The 16,975-nt window shown below is 43.5% G+C and overlaps 1 protein-coding gene across 3 annotated transcripts in view; it reads right to left on the bottom strand.

The window, feature by feature from the left end:
- The window catches only part of LOC119461435 (RING finger protein 17), a 110,967-nt gene extending 94,011 nt beyond the window's left edge, over nt 1-16,956 (bottom strand). For 2 of the 3 annotated variants that reach the window (XM_049672640.1, XM_049672641.1), the window contains exons 1-9: nt 16,700-16,955; nt 16,179-16,291; nt 15,929-16,026; nt 10,501-10,586; nt 8,121-8,206; nt 7,945-8,006; nt 7,074-7,212; nt 1,833-1,913; nt 900-1,000 (exon numbers count right to left, since the gene is read on the bottom strand). In XM_049672640.1, the coding sequence (XP_049528597.1) occupies nt 900-1,000; nt 1,833-1,913; nt 7,074-7,212; nt 7,945-8,006; nt 8,121-8,206; nt 10,501-10,586; nt 15,929-16,026; nt 16,179-16,291; nt 16,700-16,757 (824 nt within the window). In that variant the 5' untranslated portion in view covers nt 16,758-16,955. Of the gene's footprint in view, nt 1-899; nt 1,001-1,832; nt 1,914-7,073; nt 7,213-7,944; nt 8,007-8,120; nt 8,207-10,500; nt 10,587-15,928; nt 16,027-16,178; nt 16,292-16,699 lie in introns of all 3 variants that reach the window. The other variant, XM_049672642.1, reaches the window with a different exon arrangement.
- Between the last annotated feature and the right edge of the window lie 19 nt (nt 16,957-16,975).

The raw sequence follows: 16,975 nt of genomic DNA, 5'->3' as shown, positions 1-16,975 counted from the left end.
TCTGGCGTCTGTGCCTCGTTCACGGGGTCTGTGACAGAGTGAGATGTGTTCATGGTTGCTTGTGTGCGCGTGACACCATGCTTGTTAATTTAGTTAGTAAGTGAACGTTTACTACTTTATACGGCCGATAAAATAATTATCCTTACTTTGCATAGCTGTATACTAATTTGCTATCGCAATCGATGCTTCACCTTTCGGGCGACAGTGCGACTTCTTATTGCAAATCCGCTAATATGCCTTCGTGATCGGTCAAAATGGCTCAGGCCTCGCCCATATGGGCATAAAAACAGATTGGAATATTTTTACGGCATGCTGGCCCTGGGGACAGAGACGCCCGCCCGCTGAACCCACTGCAGCATGCGCCTCCCTAATATCTAGTTCGCTCGCAGTGCCCTCAGCCTACTTTTCGCTGTTTTGAGCCTCAGCTATGGAGCGCCACGCCGCTCAGCCCACTCAACCGTATTTTAGTATTCTAAATACAGCCGCCCTGGCCGTTCCGACAGCAGTGACAACAGCCGGGAGTGGCCACGCGGGCGCGCCCCGGCCACTTGCCGGAAGCGCCGAAAAGCACAATGTTATAAGCGTGAAAACCACGAGAAACTGTGAGGGAGGCGCCGTCACGCGGTCTGCGGAACGTGAACGGCCACACTCTTTTTCTGAGAACAAATCCGCTCGCTGTTCGCGGCTACAACCGGAGCACACATGCCGAAGCCGTTCTGGCGCAGCGTGGCACAATTTCGGTCAATTTTCTGCGTTTGGCACAGTTTGGCGCAGGAGTCCCACCCCTGCAGGTGCGACAACCTGATAATTCCAGAATTACACAACATACACTCTCCTGTATGCAAGACATGTACAGCTGCATCATATTCTCCACAAGAGGATCAGACAACTCAGCTTACCGAAGCTGCAGGAGGCAGTGCAGGTGCTGAAATTCAGATTGAATATCTTGCACCAGTTTCTTGTAATGGTCATCAGAGCTCTTGCACACGGTCTCAAGTTTCTGCAAATGGATTAACACAGACAGCCAAGCTCACCAGAAGCAGATTCCAGTTTGTTGGCTTTTAGGAAACATAACTGAAACGGTTCACTGAGCCAGATAAAGAGACAGCAAGAGGAAAAGGCGGGTACGTAAGGTTGACCGCAAAAGGCAGATGCATCAAACTGTCAAACAGCCTTTGTGAACCTGGCCAAATAAACTAAACCCTAGAAAATCAGTGTTGCAAGAGAACTCTGTGAAATTTGATCTGGGCACGTAGTCTGAACCTTTTCATTGCTTTTGCAGACGTCGACACGTGCACGTCCACACAACTGCACTAACAGACAACTCCCCTCTCACTCCAGAACATTACAATTCCAAGCTCTTCATATGGTTTTTAAGTATATTGTTAAATGTAGCCTTAGAATGCTTCTGCACTTTGCACGAGCAAGTGAAGCATTGAGAGGATTTGTTCATGATCGCCTAAGCCAGATATTGTTGTCTATCACATTGCAAGGAACCTACCTGCAACTAAAGCAAAAGCCTACGCTTGCTTTGCAAATAGCACTGATGATTGGAAATGTGCAAGTTTCTTGCTCTCTACAAATGAGATGCCTAAAGTTTTCATGTCTGCAATATTGTTTTAACCATGTTTCGCTATGCACCGAGTGCCTACTTCCAAGCCTCCCATATCACAATACTAAGTATCTGAAGGTAAGATTACGAAATATTTGTATTGATTTCAATTAAAGAAACATTGTTTGCCTGCCCATGTAAATAATGCATATACCTCTAAACAGTGCTTGTAACACAAAGAAAAATTGCAAGAATTCAAGAGGCAAACCACAATTCATACTTTGACAGTTCGTTTCATGGCAAGGTAGGGCTTCATAGCTTCATCCAGTGCTGGTTTTAGTTCCGAGATGGATTTCTTGTTCTGGAAAAAGAAAAGCATCCATTGAAATTCTGATTAAAATTTTTTAATAAACAAGCAAGCCTGGACCACTGAAAACATCACCGTTTTACTTATAGCCACAATTTGAATGGCAATTAGTCAATCACATCAACTCACTGTTGACAATGGTACAAAGACACTACATATTCCCAGTGGTTTTACAAATAGTATTACACCAATGCGTTGCAAGATATTTTTGCAATATTTCCAGTTTCAAAAAGCACGTCCCGTAGAACTGTGCTACAATTATACACCGGAATATTCCGAGAGATGCCCCACGCTCGAAAGAAAACCCACTTGTTTTTGGCGTGATTTGCAAGTTTTCCCAAAACACCGAAAGCAGCAGCGTGTTTATTTCAGGTGGTTGGTATATCTTTTCCCACAGCAGATTACTCCAACAGCACGACACAGGACAAAGGAAAGAGGTACAGGACAGAGTGCTGACTTACAACCAAATGCATTTGGTTGTAAGTCTGCACTCTGTCCTGTACTTGTCTCCTTCGTTCTGTCACTTGGGGTTGTAAGTCGGTGCTCTGTCCTATGCCTCTTTCCTTAGTCCTGTGTCGCACTGCTGAAGTAATCTGCTGTGTGACTGAAAGATGGCCCACTTCTCATAATTCGACAACCCTGAGGGGGTGGTGCCGCTGCCACTAATGGTCACTACGGCAAAAACGGGGTCAGTTAGATACTGCTGCAGATAAGGAACGATGTTGATTGGGAAGCACAGTTATCTTTGGCCCATCCCCCTTTGCTATAATGGTGACCTTGGCAGAAGCTAGGTACCACGAGTGAAAAGTGAACAATGCTGAACAATCCTTGAACAATTCCCCAACTTGCAAAACTTGGTCACTTCGGCTTTTGTCGTGGAGGAGCAAGGACGTCAGGAGGAGACAGAGCTTTACGATTGAAAAGAAAGTGTAGGCGGTCCAATGGCACTGGAAGACCAGCAGCAATGTGAGCAAGACCACCCATCAATATGGGGTGGACCACAAGCAAAGGAGGCAATGGAACTGGACCTACGAAACTGCTGCAGCAATGTCACGGAAAAGGCAAATTCAAGTGCCCTACGAACAATGGAAGGCCCGTGTTTTCTAAGGAGGTCGATGATGGTCTCTCCCAGTTCCGCAGCGAAGAAAGAGCGGCAGGAAAGGCCATAAGTGATTGTATGCTCTAAGAGACAGCCTTAAAGCTCGTGTTGGAAGCAAAGTTGGGAAACTTCAATGCTTCTTATCAGTACCTGCCACCGTGAATAAAGGCATTTAATGTATCCCTCCGTGTGGTGACGAGTGACAGCCAGAAGCTTCCTGTCGATTATGCCGAGGCGGTATCAGCTTTTTGAAGGAGTATACGGGCGTTCTGCCTCCAGCACGACTACAATGACCATTCCATCGCAAACAAGGACCAAACAAAGATGCGTATGAATGAACCGGCAATGACAACCAACAACATCACCGACGAAATGAGCATGCCAATCATTAACACAGGATGCTCTCACCATGGGTTTACAGTTGCGCTGTATGCGACCGCGGTAGGGATCAAGCTTCCCACCTTCATTATTCTGAAGGAACTGACCGGCCGCATCCCCCCGAAGGTGCAGTTCGCCATGAGAATTCCAGGTGTGTTACTCTCTCGCTTCTGTTGTTTCATTTAGGATACTTCTGGTAGTCTGTTTGGTTGTTGTTTCCAAAGGCTGTCTTTTCCGCAAGGCATAGAATTCAGAAATGTCCGCTTGTCTTTGAAAAATGATTATATAATACACTTTTAAGAAACAATAGACTGCAAAACGGAGAAGTTAGCTAAACAAAAGTAAAAGACAACCGGAAGTGCACAGGGGTCTGCAAGGAGAGGGCAACAGCGAACTTGTTTACAAAAACAATAGCTGGTGAATGAATAAAACATGTCTAAGGTTGACAGCGCCTGACTTTCTGATTTTATATATTTCATCCGAGTGACTGTCGTTTTCAAGGAACGGATGGATGACATCCGACGTACTCCTAGTGTGGGCGCGTAGGATTTGGGGGCCGATTAAATACAACGTTCGACACCTACTTGTGCTGAACCAGGGGCCAATCTACAAAACCAACAGTGCCCGCAAGATCTTCCCGTTGAAGGACACAGGCATTGTGTATAGCTGCATGCCGATCCTACAGTGTGTTGGATATGTTGGATGGAACTTTAAAGACAGACAAGAGCAATCTGAAGAAACCCTCGTGGCAAGACGTCGTGAATTTCATGTCCAAGGAAGTTGTGGCCGTATCGTTCAAGCGCTGTGGAATATCTACTGCCCCTGATGGGTCCGAAGACCCACCACGAGCGACTGGCATTGGTGGTTCCCCCTTTATGTGCAGGACGAGGTCATCGTCATTTTTTTCAACAGCGACAATGACTGTTCTTTTGAAGGTTTTGAGGAAGACTGAGCAAGGGCATATAAACTAACCTTCACAACCTTTGGCTACAATGTTGATTGTACATCAATGGTTAGCCCCCTCCTTTTCACCCGATTTGCTCAAAATTTTAGGTGGGCTATTATCTCTCGGGATATTACAGTAAGGAGCTCGTTTCTTTGCCTTTTCCAATTTCTCCTGTTAAAATGAGGTGAGCTTAACCACCGGGCAGCTGAGCTGTGCAGAAAAGCCAACCTTTCAATTTCATAGTACAGACTTGAAACCGCAAGATATGGCTCATGTCTGCGAAAAAGTTGATTAGTTCAACACAGCGAATAAAGCAATAGTGCAGTGCAGTACAACTAACTACCCGCAACCTACATGCATGCCCACACAACAACTCTACAGATAGATACAAATGCAGCTTTGCCGTGTGTGGATCTGGGTCCACAGGCTAGCATCCCCTCCACTCCAGTCACTATTCTGTTAAGAGTTCTTGCCTAGCTCAATGAATGATTCGTGTGCACAGGCACATGTTGTGGTAGTGAATCGCAACATGCTATGCTGTAACACTATTACCAACGCTACTGTCGCACTACACACATTCAGTTTAGTCATCATAATTGCAATATTATTTTTAACTTTCTTCTAGGACATCAAGAGTCCCTCCTCAAGTTACATTCATGCCCATACTGTACGATGCTTATTGTGGCAACTGCTCACTGTCGTAACAGTTTCCTACGATAATTACAAGAGAGAACTCTGGCACTAGTGTCTGTGGGAGATCCAAGCTCACAATTGTTTCTGCCTTGTGTCAACAAACTCCATCCCATTCCGGCAAAGAACTCCTTCAAAACTATTTTCATTCACCTGGCAGAAAAACAATTAGTAGTGGAAAAATTCAGTCCAGAGCTTTGTCCTGAAACCTTAGTGCCGATATGTCAGCGTATTTTCACTGATTTCAGATTGTTTTCTTGTTTTTGGGCCACTTTGGCAAAGGCAAAGAACAAGAAACTAGCTAGATTGAACCTTTGGCTTAAAGCTGGCTCAGCAGCCAAGACGGTAATGGTAGTAGTTAATACAGTATTCCACACTAAGACATTCAATTAGGTGAAATCTGACTTATCAGCCGAGTGTGTAGGTGGCGGAGGAGATAAGAATCCTCCCCACAGGTCATGCAAGTGCTGAAGATAAAGAATCAACTCCCAAGTTTTGAAGAAGGTGAATATTCCTTCTATTAAGTAAAATCTCTTGAAAAGAAGATGCCGACAATCAATTTCAAAGCAGAAAATTTCCGGTTCCTTGTGTAAACAAACTGGAACCCTTCTTAGCTCCTCCTACCATTCCCCCACCAATTGTAGCCATTTTTATTTGGCTTTCATTACCAGATATTATAGTTACCCTATATTATTATTGTTTGTTACCATATATTATTGAAACTTTTTTGGTATTTTCATTTTCGGTTTAATGTTACATGTCTACATTATGTATAAAATATGGTGAAAGAAGCAGCGTTTGAAAGTGCAGTGTTAAATAGGCACTCTCGCTAAAAATTCAAGCTAAGGAAATAATACGAGAGATTGGTCTGGTGTGCAGTGCAAGTGATGCCGCTTCTTACAGCTCTTTTGCTGTAAGCTTTTACGTTTGTAAACACTAGGCTCTTGTTTCTTTGAGCAGCAACAACTGCTACTGCAGTTGGCAACACCAATATGGCCTGCTGTGGAATGCAATGTAGTGAATGCCGTTTTCTTTAAATGCGGCAGCATCACAACGTTCATTCGAACGAAAACCTGTTGGCATCCGTCAGTTATCTCGAAGTGTGGGAGAGGAGGAAATCGTGTGACTTAATAAGCGGCGAGAAAGGGCGAATGATGGAGAGGTGAGAGAGGGTGTGTAAAGTAGAGAGAGGGTGTGGCATCACACCATAGGAGACAAGAGGAACACAGGTTGCATGTGACGTTGCGCTTCAGCACTCGCAGCTGACAGACTGCCAAGGAAGAGGAGGGTATCGTGCCAGGGTGGTCCTGGCAGACTGGCTGTGGCATTTGACAGGTTCACACATCTTGTGAAGGCGCATGTCTTTGAGTACAGTTTAAGATGGATGCAGTACAGTCAACAAGCGGTATGGAAAGTCATGCTGAGGAGTGTTGCAGAAAGAAGGCCGAGGCGATGAGATGGCAGGCCGAATCGGAGAAAGCCTGTACTTAAGGCTTGCAAAGGGTTAATGCTAACACATTTCCGTCGAATCAACGAATTGATTGACCCTTTTTTCTTTTGATTACCGTAGCACCAGACAAGTGAGGCCACTTCTTTCTTTTTTAGTTTTGTTTGTTTGCATGTCTTCATATTTGGTGTATCACTTTTGCAAGGTAGCTTCTGTTATTAAATGGAAAATGAGACATCCACCCAATCGTAACAATTGCTACAAAGGAAGCCCATACAGGTTCCTCGAAAGAAAATAAAAAGGCCTCGCAGCTGAAGAAAAATTTGTCCTGGTCGGGGACTGGAATCCTAGACCATCACTTTTCCGGGCAGCCAATCTATTATCTGAGCTAACCAGGCGGCTAGCAGATGTCAGGAGGAAGTCGAATTTATCAACAACTCGAAGCAAAGGCAAGTGTTTAATAATAGTTAATTACTTCTCTCCACCTAGCAAATTTTCTGCTTCTGTTTACTTTACACTTCATTCTTTCTTTTATTCCCGCAACCTCTGTTCCCTAAGGCCTCTTGAAATTAAACAAATAGATAAGCATCTCACTTGATCCAGCACAGATACGACTTCATGCTGCTTGTGCTCCCCCATGACTACGCAGAAAGTGCAGATCAGCTTCTCATCCGTTGTGCAAAAGAACTCCAGCAGTCGCTTATGCACTTCACACATTGTAGTCTCTACAGCACTGGAAAACATGAGAAAGATGACAGGTGAATAACAAATTTTATCCCATCTTTTTAACTATAATTTCCAGGAATTTCGCCAATGTCATGCTCACGTGGCAGGTCTCTAAAGTCTATGATTCTGTGCTTTGGTGTGCGGTAAACCCAGTGATTTCTAATTCATTCTAATTATTTCAGACACTTCAGTAACTCAACTTGTAACTAAACTTATGCTCTGAAATCCTATCTATAATGAAACCCATGAATTTTGTACTATACTATTTATTTCATTTTTTTCTGATTTATTTTGAATTTCGTCCCCGGTCGTCTCGGGAGGTGAACCGGAAATGCTGCACAAGAAACAAGAGTGTCCCTCGATGTTCGTGCCACTAAAAAGAAGGCGAAGGTGGCAGAGCAGGGCATTGCTGACGTGGACTCTGAACAGGTTTGTGGCACGTGTTTACCCCTATCACTCATGACAACTTGTCTGAATAAACTTGCTCAAAACAAGTACCCCTCTGGCATATAGGGACTCTTGCACGCCCCAGGACGGTGGCGCAGGTACCATCACAATTTACATTTCTCATTTTTCCAAGCTTGCACTGCCCCATCTTTGAGAACCTTAAAAACTTTATCATGAACAAAATTAATTCTTCATAAAACTTGACTCGACATTCACATGACTACAGAACGAGCCGAAACATTCAACAGCAAGTATGTCGACATTTGGGAATGTAAGAAGCAGCTCCACTCACGTTGATACTGCAGTCAGGCTTTTGGGCTGATGCTTACGCATTGTTTTTGCCATCTTGTGGAGCTGTAAAGAGGGGTATGAAAAAAGTTTCACGCATTATCTTTGTCACATAAAGAAAGCAATAATTTTATGAAAAATTTAGTGTAAAGTACAGTTGCCTGCTTGCTGTGCACTTACCTGGTCAAAGCAGAACTTGCAGAAGTTTGACGGACATGTATCACACCTGCAGGTGGCTGGGCGCTGGCCACATTCATCACAGATAACTGCAGTGAAAAAGAAACAACAGAAGCTTATCTACCACAAAATAAATGCCTACAGCCCATTCAGCACAGAAACCTTATCATAAAAAGCTGTACATCATACAAATGACTTCCATTAAACCAAACCATCTTATATTTTGACCATGTATGGACACACCTAAAGGTGCCCATGCTTATTAAATAAACACTTCCTTTAATCAGAACTTCAAAATAATTTTACCAAGTTTACGAGTCAACGGCATAAAACTACACTCAACCGCAATGGCTCATTCTGTGTTTAACCGACAGATGAGAGTATTCTGCAGATCAGCGTAACTGACTTTCAGCAAATGCGCAGTGTTGATCGTCACTAACTGGTGTAGACCCATCTGCTAGGTGGAAATCGGCAGTTTTCTTGCCTCAGTGCCATCTCTCTATGCCTAGCAGCATCAAAACAAACAAGCTATCTCAACAATAACGACAGAACATCGCTTATAACTTGTTCTCAGCATGAGAGAAGACTAAATGATAGCTGATTTTACCATCTATTTCTAGCTGTCAAGACGGAGAGCAAGAAACACACATGAATTACGATCTAATCGGGCAGCCCGAGCACTTCCAGGTTATGCAATCACAATAACCTCCAGGAGTTCTTCCAGTAAACTTGCCAGAGACTGCTAAACTCTGCACACGTGCAGCTGCCAGTGTTGGTAACGGTAAGACAGTAATGCTATGAATGCTACAACTCTCTATTAATGCATCTATTCTCACTGACAACGTAAGAATTCAGTGCAAGATTTGCCTACATAATTGCACCGTACCTACACTCCCTGCCTCTGTGTGCCAAAACAGTTTCTGAGAGGCATTGATGTGAAAAAGTTTGCCTTCGCCATGACATCACGGAAACGAGTGAACATATTTGTCCAGTAGATGACCCCTCTAGCGGCTACCACTTCAACTAAATTTGATGGGCAAGATGCGCACACTCCGGCCGCTTCGCGCCTTTACGCAGTGTTTGACCAAGCAGTTTCGCGGCCGTCCCTAGGTGTTTTTTCTTTTATTTTTCTTCTTTTCCATTTACCGACACGAAACGCGACGTGCAGGCCATTTGGAACCAAGATATGAGAAATGCGCCACCATTTATTCTTGAACAGCTTGGTCAGTACTTTTATCCAACTGGTGAAGACGTGCAAGTGTCAAACGCATCGCGGCAGGAACTTTCTTCAGGATAAACTCGCCCGTCATTTGGAGTGGTTCGACGTTAATGAGGCAGTCAACATAAGCATGCATGTGCTTGCCCTCAAGAGCGGGCATTGCAAGCAGCTCATCATGATGAACAAACAACATCCAAAAGTTCTTCACACGTACTGCACGGCAAGTGTTGTTTTAATCTCGAGATATGTTTCAATCTCGAGATTTTTTTTTTTTTTTTCAGTCCATAGCCTTCCGGTTTTCATTCCACAACTTCTTAATGCTGGCGTTTCAGAAACCGCTCGTGCATCCGCGCTTGACGGTTAATTTTGGTTTCGTTTCGCAGGCTGTTTCCATTCGTTGTGCTTGTAAGAACTGATGTCTATCTGCTTTCTAATCTCTCAAAGGGTCGCCGCTAGATGCTCATTCATTTATTGCTCATAGGGGTGCGATTACACGTGTTCACAGGCGGGCACTGGTATATACAAACGATGCCATCGTATATGAAGAATGCTGCCATGTCTGAGTTTCTTTCCATGAGAGTCACGAAAACTGATTGCCCCTCGTTGGTGATGGGACGACGGATTACTGCAGGTTTCCGACTGACTTTTTTTCTTCTAAAAAGTGCACAACCATCGAGTTTTCTTATGTGCACTCACATACACAGTTTGATTAAACTACGTGTGTGCATGCTGGTTGCTCCGCTCCAAGTGAGTCAAGTGGCGATTCCTTCGATGCGTACTTCTTCCCAAGTGCTTAATCGGAACATATCAATTTCAGTGTATCGATTATTTTATTCACAGTATTTATGCAAGCCCATCTCTATTCATGAGTAATTAAGGCACGTTTACCTACGGAAAGTATCTTGTCATTTTATGGTTACTTTAAAAAAATGTGTTGAATTTTTTTCGAAATAGGTCAGTCTGAAGATTTGAAATCTGCAATAAATAAATTCAACCCAGGGGGTCACATTTGGTGAAAAAAAAGTTGACCCTCAAAGGGGTTAACGTCCTGAATCTATGTGCATAAGCATTAGCGTTATTATGACCCAATTGCACCAGTTGGGCCATAATAAACCAACCACTGGGCGTGCGGTGAGAAAAATGCCAATGCTGCAGAGAACTTACCTGTAGGTATTGCGCCAGTGGCCTCCTTATTCTGAATGGCACTCGTCATAGTTAAGTTAAAAGGTTCCATCTTGAGTCCTCGGATGCTATGATAGAAAAAATTGAACGTGAGTTGCTATTTTTTCTCTCAATTTCCAAATATAATGCATCCTTGTCCAGCACTAGCATCAATTCTGAAGATTAACAACTTTTTTCCACGAAACACAAGCATACACAGAAAATAAAATTTTGTTGAATCTTCAGTTTGGGTTCAAATTTGAATTGCTCTTTTGATAGGCAACACTTGTTGCACATCTAGAATAACCCCAAAGCCCTGAATCTGTCTTGAAGATGCCTGAGCACCTAAACGTCGACGTCAGTTTGAAAAGCAATGCTTTAAGGCATGTTAAATGAACCTTTGCACCTGCGGGTGATGCAATTTTGTCCAACAAAAACTTTTGGCAAAAGAGTTGGCAAAAGGTAATTCAAAGTAATAACCTCAACAGTACAGTCCATTTCGTACTTGACAGGAAATGCTGCACAAGTGATGCAAGTAGTATGATCACGGAAATCTGTTACTCCATGCGACTGAAATAGATTACTAAATAACCGCTTTTATACTAGAACGATGAAATGTTAAACAAATGTTAACTTGTCTATATCCAGTTAACACAACATACAACCCAATACTTTTATTGCTTCCAATATGAAACACTATGTTTTGATGAGGGTGCTGAACCAAATTTTTTTCGGAGTTCTGTTCATGCTTCCTAGTTTAATTCAGGTTCAGCGCCAGAGCAAAAATTATAACTCGGGGATGGAAGCGGCCAAGGGAGCTTTGGCGCAGCTCTGGAAGCAGCAAGTTTGGCACATTGGAGCAGGTTTGGAGCAGGAATTGTTCGTTTTGGAGCCTGCTAGGTAAGGCTCAACCTTAGTGAAACACATACAAATCAAGATGTTCTTTATGTGACTTTGCAGAACACTACTAAGTTACCGCGAATCAATTCTGTGGAAGCCTGCAAGGTGGAGGAAAGTTGACTAAAGGAAAAAAATGTCAAACAGCCGACAAAGGAAACCCATATTCGTTCCTCGGAAACCACTACGTACTAGGTTACATACCGGACGTGCCACTAAATGTGGCCGAGAAAAAAAACATAACCATGGGATTTAAGCGAACAACACCCATTGTATGTTGATAGGCGTTTGTTAATACTGGTCAAGAGGTTTTTTTTCGTTGTCACAAGAAACTAATATTTAAGTTTCATTAGCTAACATTAATTACCTCATTTATTGGATAAGTATATTTGATAATGCAAACCCTAAGTTGTTTTAAATCCAGTTATCGATCATGTTTCAACATCCTCCCAAACTTTTTCATTGACATCTCGTTGCTTAGGTAAGTTTTACAAAATTGGCTAATTAGACGTATTCGAGCACAATGAAAAAGAAACACTGACTGTGACAAGTGTGAACACCACCTATCAACATACAGTGAACGCCGTTCGCGTAATGCCCTCAGCTATTTTTTAAATTCTTTGGCAACATTCAGTTGGCCTAGCAGAGTACCACAGGATAAATGCAAAGTTACTTTCTTGGTAATTACATGTTAGCCAGTATTACACATAACTTGGCGAGAAGAAAGAAAAAAATAAGAACTCTGACATTTATGGAAAGAATAAAGGGGGAAAATGTGTTCAGTGATTTTCTCATCAGCGTCGCCGAGCAATATTTTGCACAAGCTCTATTATTAAGGCTGCCCCAGAAAGTAAATGTAAAACAGCGACCGATGTTTCGAATGCCCCCCTTAAAATGGTTTCATAAAATTTTCGGCCTCAATTTGCGCAAGTCGCATTGTGAAAATCATTGCCACGAACGCAAATTCTGTCGTTTGCGTATTCTCCAGCCGCTTACGACTGCCATTCGGTCGCTGTATATATATATATATCGCAAAGGTCTGGTTTTCTATGGTTTGGTTTGCAGAATATAGAGTACCCGGAGGGAAAATTTGAGTGACGATTACGGTTGCCATTGGATATTTATAGTCAAGAAGTTTGTTAGCATGCCGCACTACCATCCTGGTAACCGGACGTGGTGCACGTGCGAAATATATTTTAACATTGCACGCATGGTGTTTGCCATTAATCGACGCAGATTTACCAATGCAGCATACAAGTGAGCCCTAAAATGTATAACAACAAACCATACAGCTTAATTCATTCAGCTGAGAGCACGGCTTTCTTTCACGATTGCCTCATAAAAAGAGTGCCAGGTCAAATCGTCTTTAGCTGGTCCGCATATTACGCAAACGCGTAAGGTTTATATAAAATATCCGTAATGCATTGTATGGCACAAAGCATTATCGTTTTCCTGCGACCATGTTACAATGCGTCTTCAAACACACCCACACTCCAAAGATGCCGACGCTGAAACAGATTGCTTTAGCTTGGCTTCTAGGGCTAAATGCTAGCCAGCACATGGCTGTGTGGTTGTCACTGAACACAAACATCCCGCAAAATTTAGCGAATTCATCCGAAGTCAGCCTTTTGGCGCAACTTGGTGGTTTGGTGCAAGATGGCGCAATTGGCACAGTACTTCCATCCCTGTAACTTGAAATTGGTTTCAGGCCTTCTGAACAAATTCGTGAAGGTGGAAGTTAAATTGAAAAAGAAAAAATTCATGTGCCTCCAGTTTCTGCAAAAATGCATGGAGGAAATACAAGTTTGCTTGGGTATTGTGCAGAAATATAGCATACAGTTTTCTTTCGCACAGGCATTAACTTTAAAAAGAATCTCAAGAGTGGGGCACCATGCACTGTTCTACTTAGGCATGTCAGAATGTGCACGTTCAGTGGGCTCCAAAACAAATGAAACCACAGATGATCCACAGAACCACAGATAGCAGTTGAAGCTGACAAGACTGCGAGTAGCCAGCATGGTGCAACTCCACAAATACTGAAACAATATACATAGTCCCAAACTTGGAAAAAGTATTTGATCAAACAGTTCAAACTTGGCAAACTGAAAGCTGTGGATTAAGTGAGCCAACGAGACCACTGCAGAGAGCCACATTACTGTTTTTTAAGCAACACTTTGCGCACTGTGAACTGACGGCATGCACCAGTTGTAGATCTTCAGCAACCCTGACCTTAACTTGCAGTTGAACCAGTTCGGAAGAGTTAATCCAAAAAGTCCCCATTCAGCTGAAAATAATGGCTCAGCTCCAGTTTTGAATTCAGTTTTGGTACAGTTCGACACCCTAGTTTTTATCACAAATGCAGGTGGTTCACTGTGGAAGCAGTGTGGAGTGAGATTGCACCAACATATCCTCAACTAGCCCACCAACAAGCCTTAACAAATATCCCTCTACTCATTTCGTGGTCAACTGGTTCAAATATGCAACATTTTCTATGTAATAATTTATTTATATATTGCGAGTATAACTTATGAAGTCAATGTTATGCCAAATTACATAACAAATTCTTGCGTGATGTAATGAAGTGCAGCCTAAATTTATGAGCCGATATGTGCTACTGGGTCTGCGCCCCTGGAACAAGTGGTCGCCATGATGCTGGCATGTAAAACCCCAGAAATTATTTAACACATCACTATATGCCAAAATGTTGGCCAATCCCGAACCTAGTGCAGTCGAAATCCCGAACCTGAGCATGACCAATCCCGAACGTGAGTACGAGTCTCAGCGAGTTTGAATGAGGTGGGTGAGGCGTAAATGTTAGCACATGCCCGAAAAAAAAAAAAAAATGTGTGAGAAAGTGCCCACTAATCTTGCCAAGCTATCTCGCACCATATTTTTCCTGCAACTACCTCAAGGAAAACCCTCGAGGTAGATGGGCATTTGAGGTTTTTATTCCAAGACTGTAGCACACAGAAACTAGAACAAGAAAACTTCACAGGACAAAAGCTACAGTCAAGCAGAGGAGACATTATCCAAGAATGGTACAACTTTTTGCAATGTTTCTCCACTGTCCTCACAAAACATTGTGTGCTGATCAGCTTTGAATAAAAAGATCATATGAGAATGACACAGCTGTCAGTCCGCTGACCAGAAAGCAGCCTTACTCACGTATGTGTGTACAGCACATTTAACAGATTAGGTTTCACACACTTATGAATGTTGACTTTACTTAGGTCTGCACTAAAGATACAAACAAGTAGAGCTGCTACATCAAAGTTATCTCTGCACTGCAATAGCTTCATAATTCTACACCTGTGTTTGAGTTATTTTTATGGCTATATGATAGCATAAATTCAGCTCTCAATTATAGAGAATTCACTGCAGGGACAAACATTTTGAACAATGGCACCGGGTGAGTACCACAAATGAATGCACAGTGCACATTGCGTGGAGCAATTGGTTTGATGCAAGAAATTGCATCAATAAAATTGTGAGTTTTAATGTCCCAAAGTAACACATGGTCTATGAGAGGCTACGTAATGGGAATCTTTGAATTCATTTCATGATGATGATGATTGGAGTTCATTGGCGCAAGGGCCAGAAGTGGCCAAACAGCGCAGCGCCAGTGAATTTATTTAGACCTCCTGGTGTTTTTTAATGTGCACCTAAATATAAAGGTCTGCTCAATTTGCCTGCACCACCTGAACCAGTTCACTAGGTGCTGCACCCTGCCATTCGTTTCAGCAGTGCAGCAATGACGCCCTCTGAACCACTTCATATCTTTCAAAAGGTGCAGGGCTGGTTTACGATTTTGCTGCACCCTACCTACTGTCAGCGCAAACTTGGTGCAGACGTGCATGTGCGAAGCAGTGGCGCAGCAGCAAATGCAGCCCATGGGCGTAAGCGCCATTGAAACTCCACTTACACGCGTCTGCTGTGTCTGCGCAACACCGGGTGTTTTGTACACCTCACAAGCTGATCATACTTGCAGTTCAGGAACTCTCAAACTTACGCAATGGTGCAAAACATAATGCCTGCACCAGGTCTGTACCTCAGCATTCATTTCAATTGTCGCACTGTGCCTGCATCATGTCTGCCCCTCTGCATTTGTTTCGAGTGTTACATTGTGCCTGCACCCCTGAAATCAAGCTGCACAATTTCTTCAATTCTCGTGTCCCGCTGTAAACTAGTTCACAGTGGTGCAGGTGAATCGAATGGACCTTAAATACAGGAAAACTTTTGCATTCCACCCTTACTGGAGCGTGGCCGCCACGGAGGCAATGCGACGGATCCTGAGGCAAGAAATGGCGCAGCGTGCCGGTAGTGCCATCTACAGACAACACAGTTAAAATGCCACACAGTGTGCAACAAACACCAACATATTTGAAGAAGTGGAAATCGACAATTTACAGAAACCGTTTTGTGCCACAGAGACCATATGCATATTGCACAGTTCACGCTGATTGTGCTCATTACGTTCTGAGCATCCTCAGCTCCTCCCAATACGGTGTTAGACATAAGAGGCCTGATAGCTTACGGCACTTGCTGCGGCCTGCAGGCTGCTCCAATGCCCAAAACATACGAATCGAGCAACAGTGCCTGGATGCTGCTGCTGTCGGCAAAGGATTGCTGTTCCTGCAAGAAAGTTATAAAATGAAATAAATTTTGTAATTTCAAAAGTTCAAGCACTGACAGTGGCGCACTACTGCGACGCGGTTCGTGTGGCGCTCGATTACTGCGGAAAATCGAACTTTCGGAAATGTATGAAAGCGAAATTGTCAACCAACCTTGCAAACAGGGCACTCGCACACGTGGTTCGATGACGCACGGCTTCTTATACAAGCCTCGCAGCACGTGTGACCACATTTTAATATTCGGGGCAGTCGATTGCCTCGCTGCTCTGAAAACGGTAAAATACGGTCGGTCAGCGCAGAGCTTGAAGTCCCCATCGCTCTACGGCATTTAGCCAAAAAGTTACGACAGCATTATTCGTCAACATTTATTTGAGCTTAACAAGCTTGCTTCTCTTTGAAGAAGCGCAAAAATTGCTCTATAACTGTATGAAAAGACAGGACACGTCTTTAGTCGCCAGCCGACGCCAAGTGGCGTCCGTCAGCGATACAATGGAGTCAATGAGCAACAACCCCGAGCAACCACAAACGAATCAGTAAAATGACTGTTTCGTAGAGAATTTACAGCATCTCAAGGGCTTCTTTACACATCACGCCACCGCACACAAGTAAAATTTGCAAGAAAGCGCATGTATTTAGCAAGCGAAACCGCGGAAAACGCACGTGCGCGGCGTTACCTCTTGTCGTATAGGCCAAAGCGCAGGACGGGCACTTGAAACTGCTCATTTGAAACATGGCGGCAAAAGTTTTGTACTTCACGATGTAAACAGCTAGCTTGCGCTTAGCACGACCGTGACAACGATGACACTAAACATGACACTTCCTTTGCTGGTTACACATGTCTCTAATTTGACAAGCACAGCGCTTCAAAGCACCCAACGCGAACGAGGAGTGCGACGAGAGCGACTCCAGTGACGGCCGGTCGGTCGGTTTTGAGTTTGGTCACGTGCTCT

Source organism: Dermacentor silvarum, chromosome 8 (genome assembly GCF_013339745.2).
Source record: "Dermacentor silvarum isolate Dsil-2018 chromosome 8, BIME_Dsil_1.4, whole genome shotgun sequence".
NCBI classification, from domain to species: Eukaryota; Metazoa; Arthropoda; class Arachnida; order Ixodida; family Ixodidae; genus Dermacentor; species Dermacentor silvarum.
The sequence above is the reverse complement of the archived record's forward strand: the minus strand, read 5'-3'. Positions and strand labels throughout refer to the sequence as shown.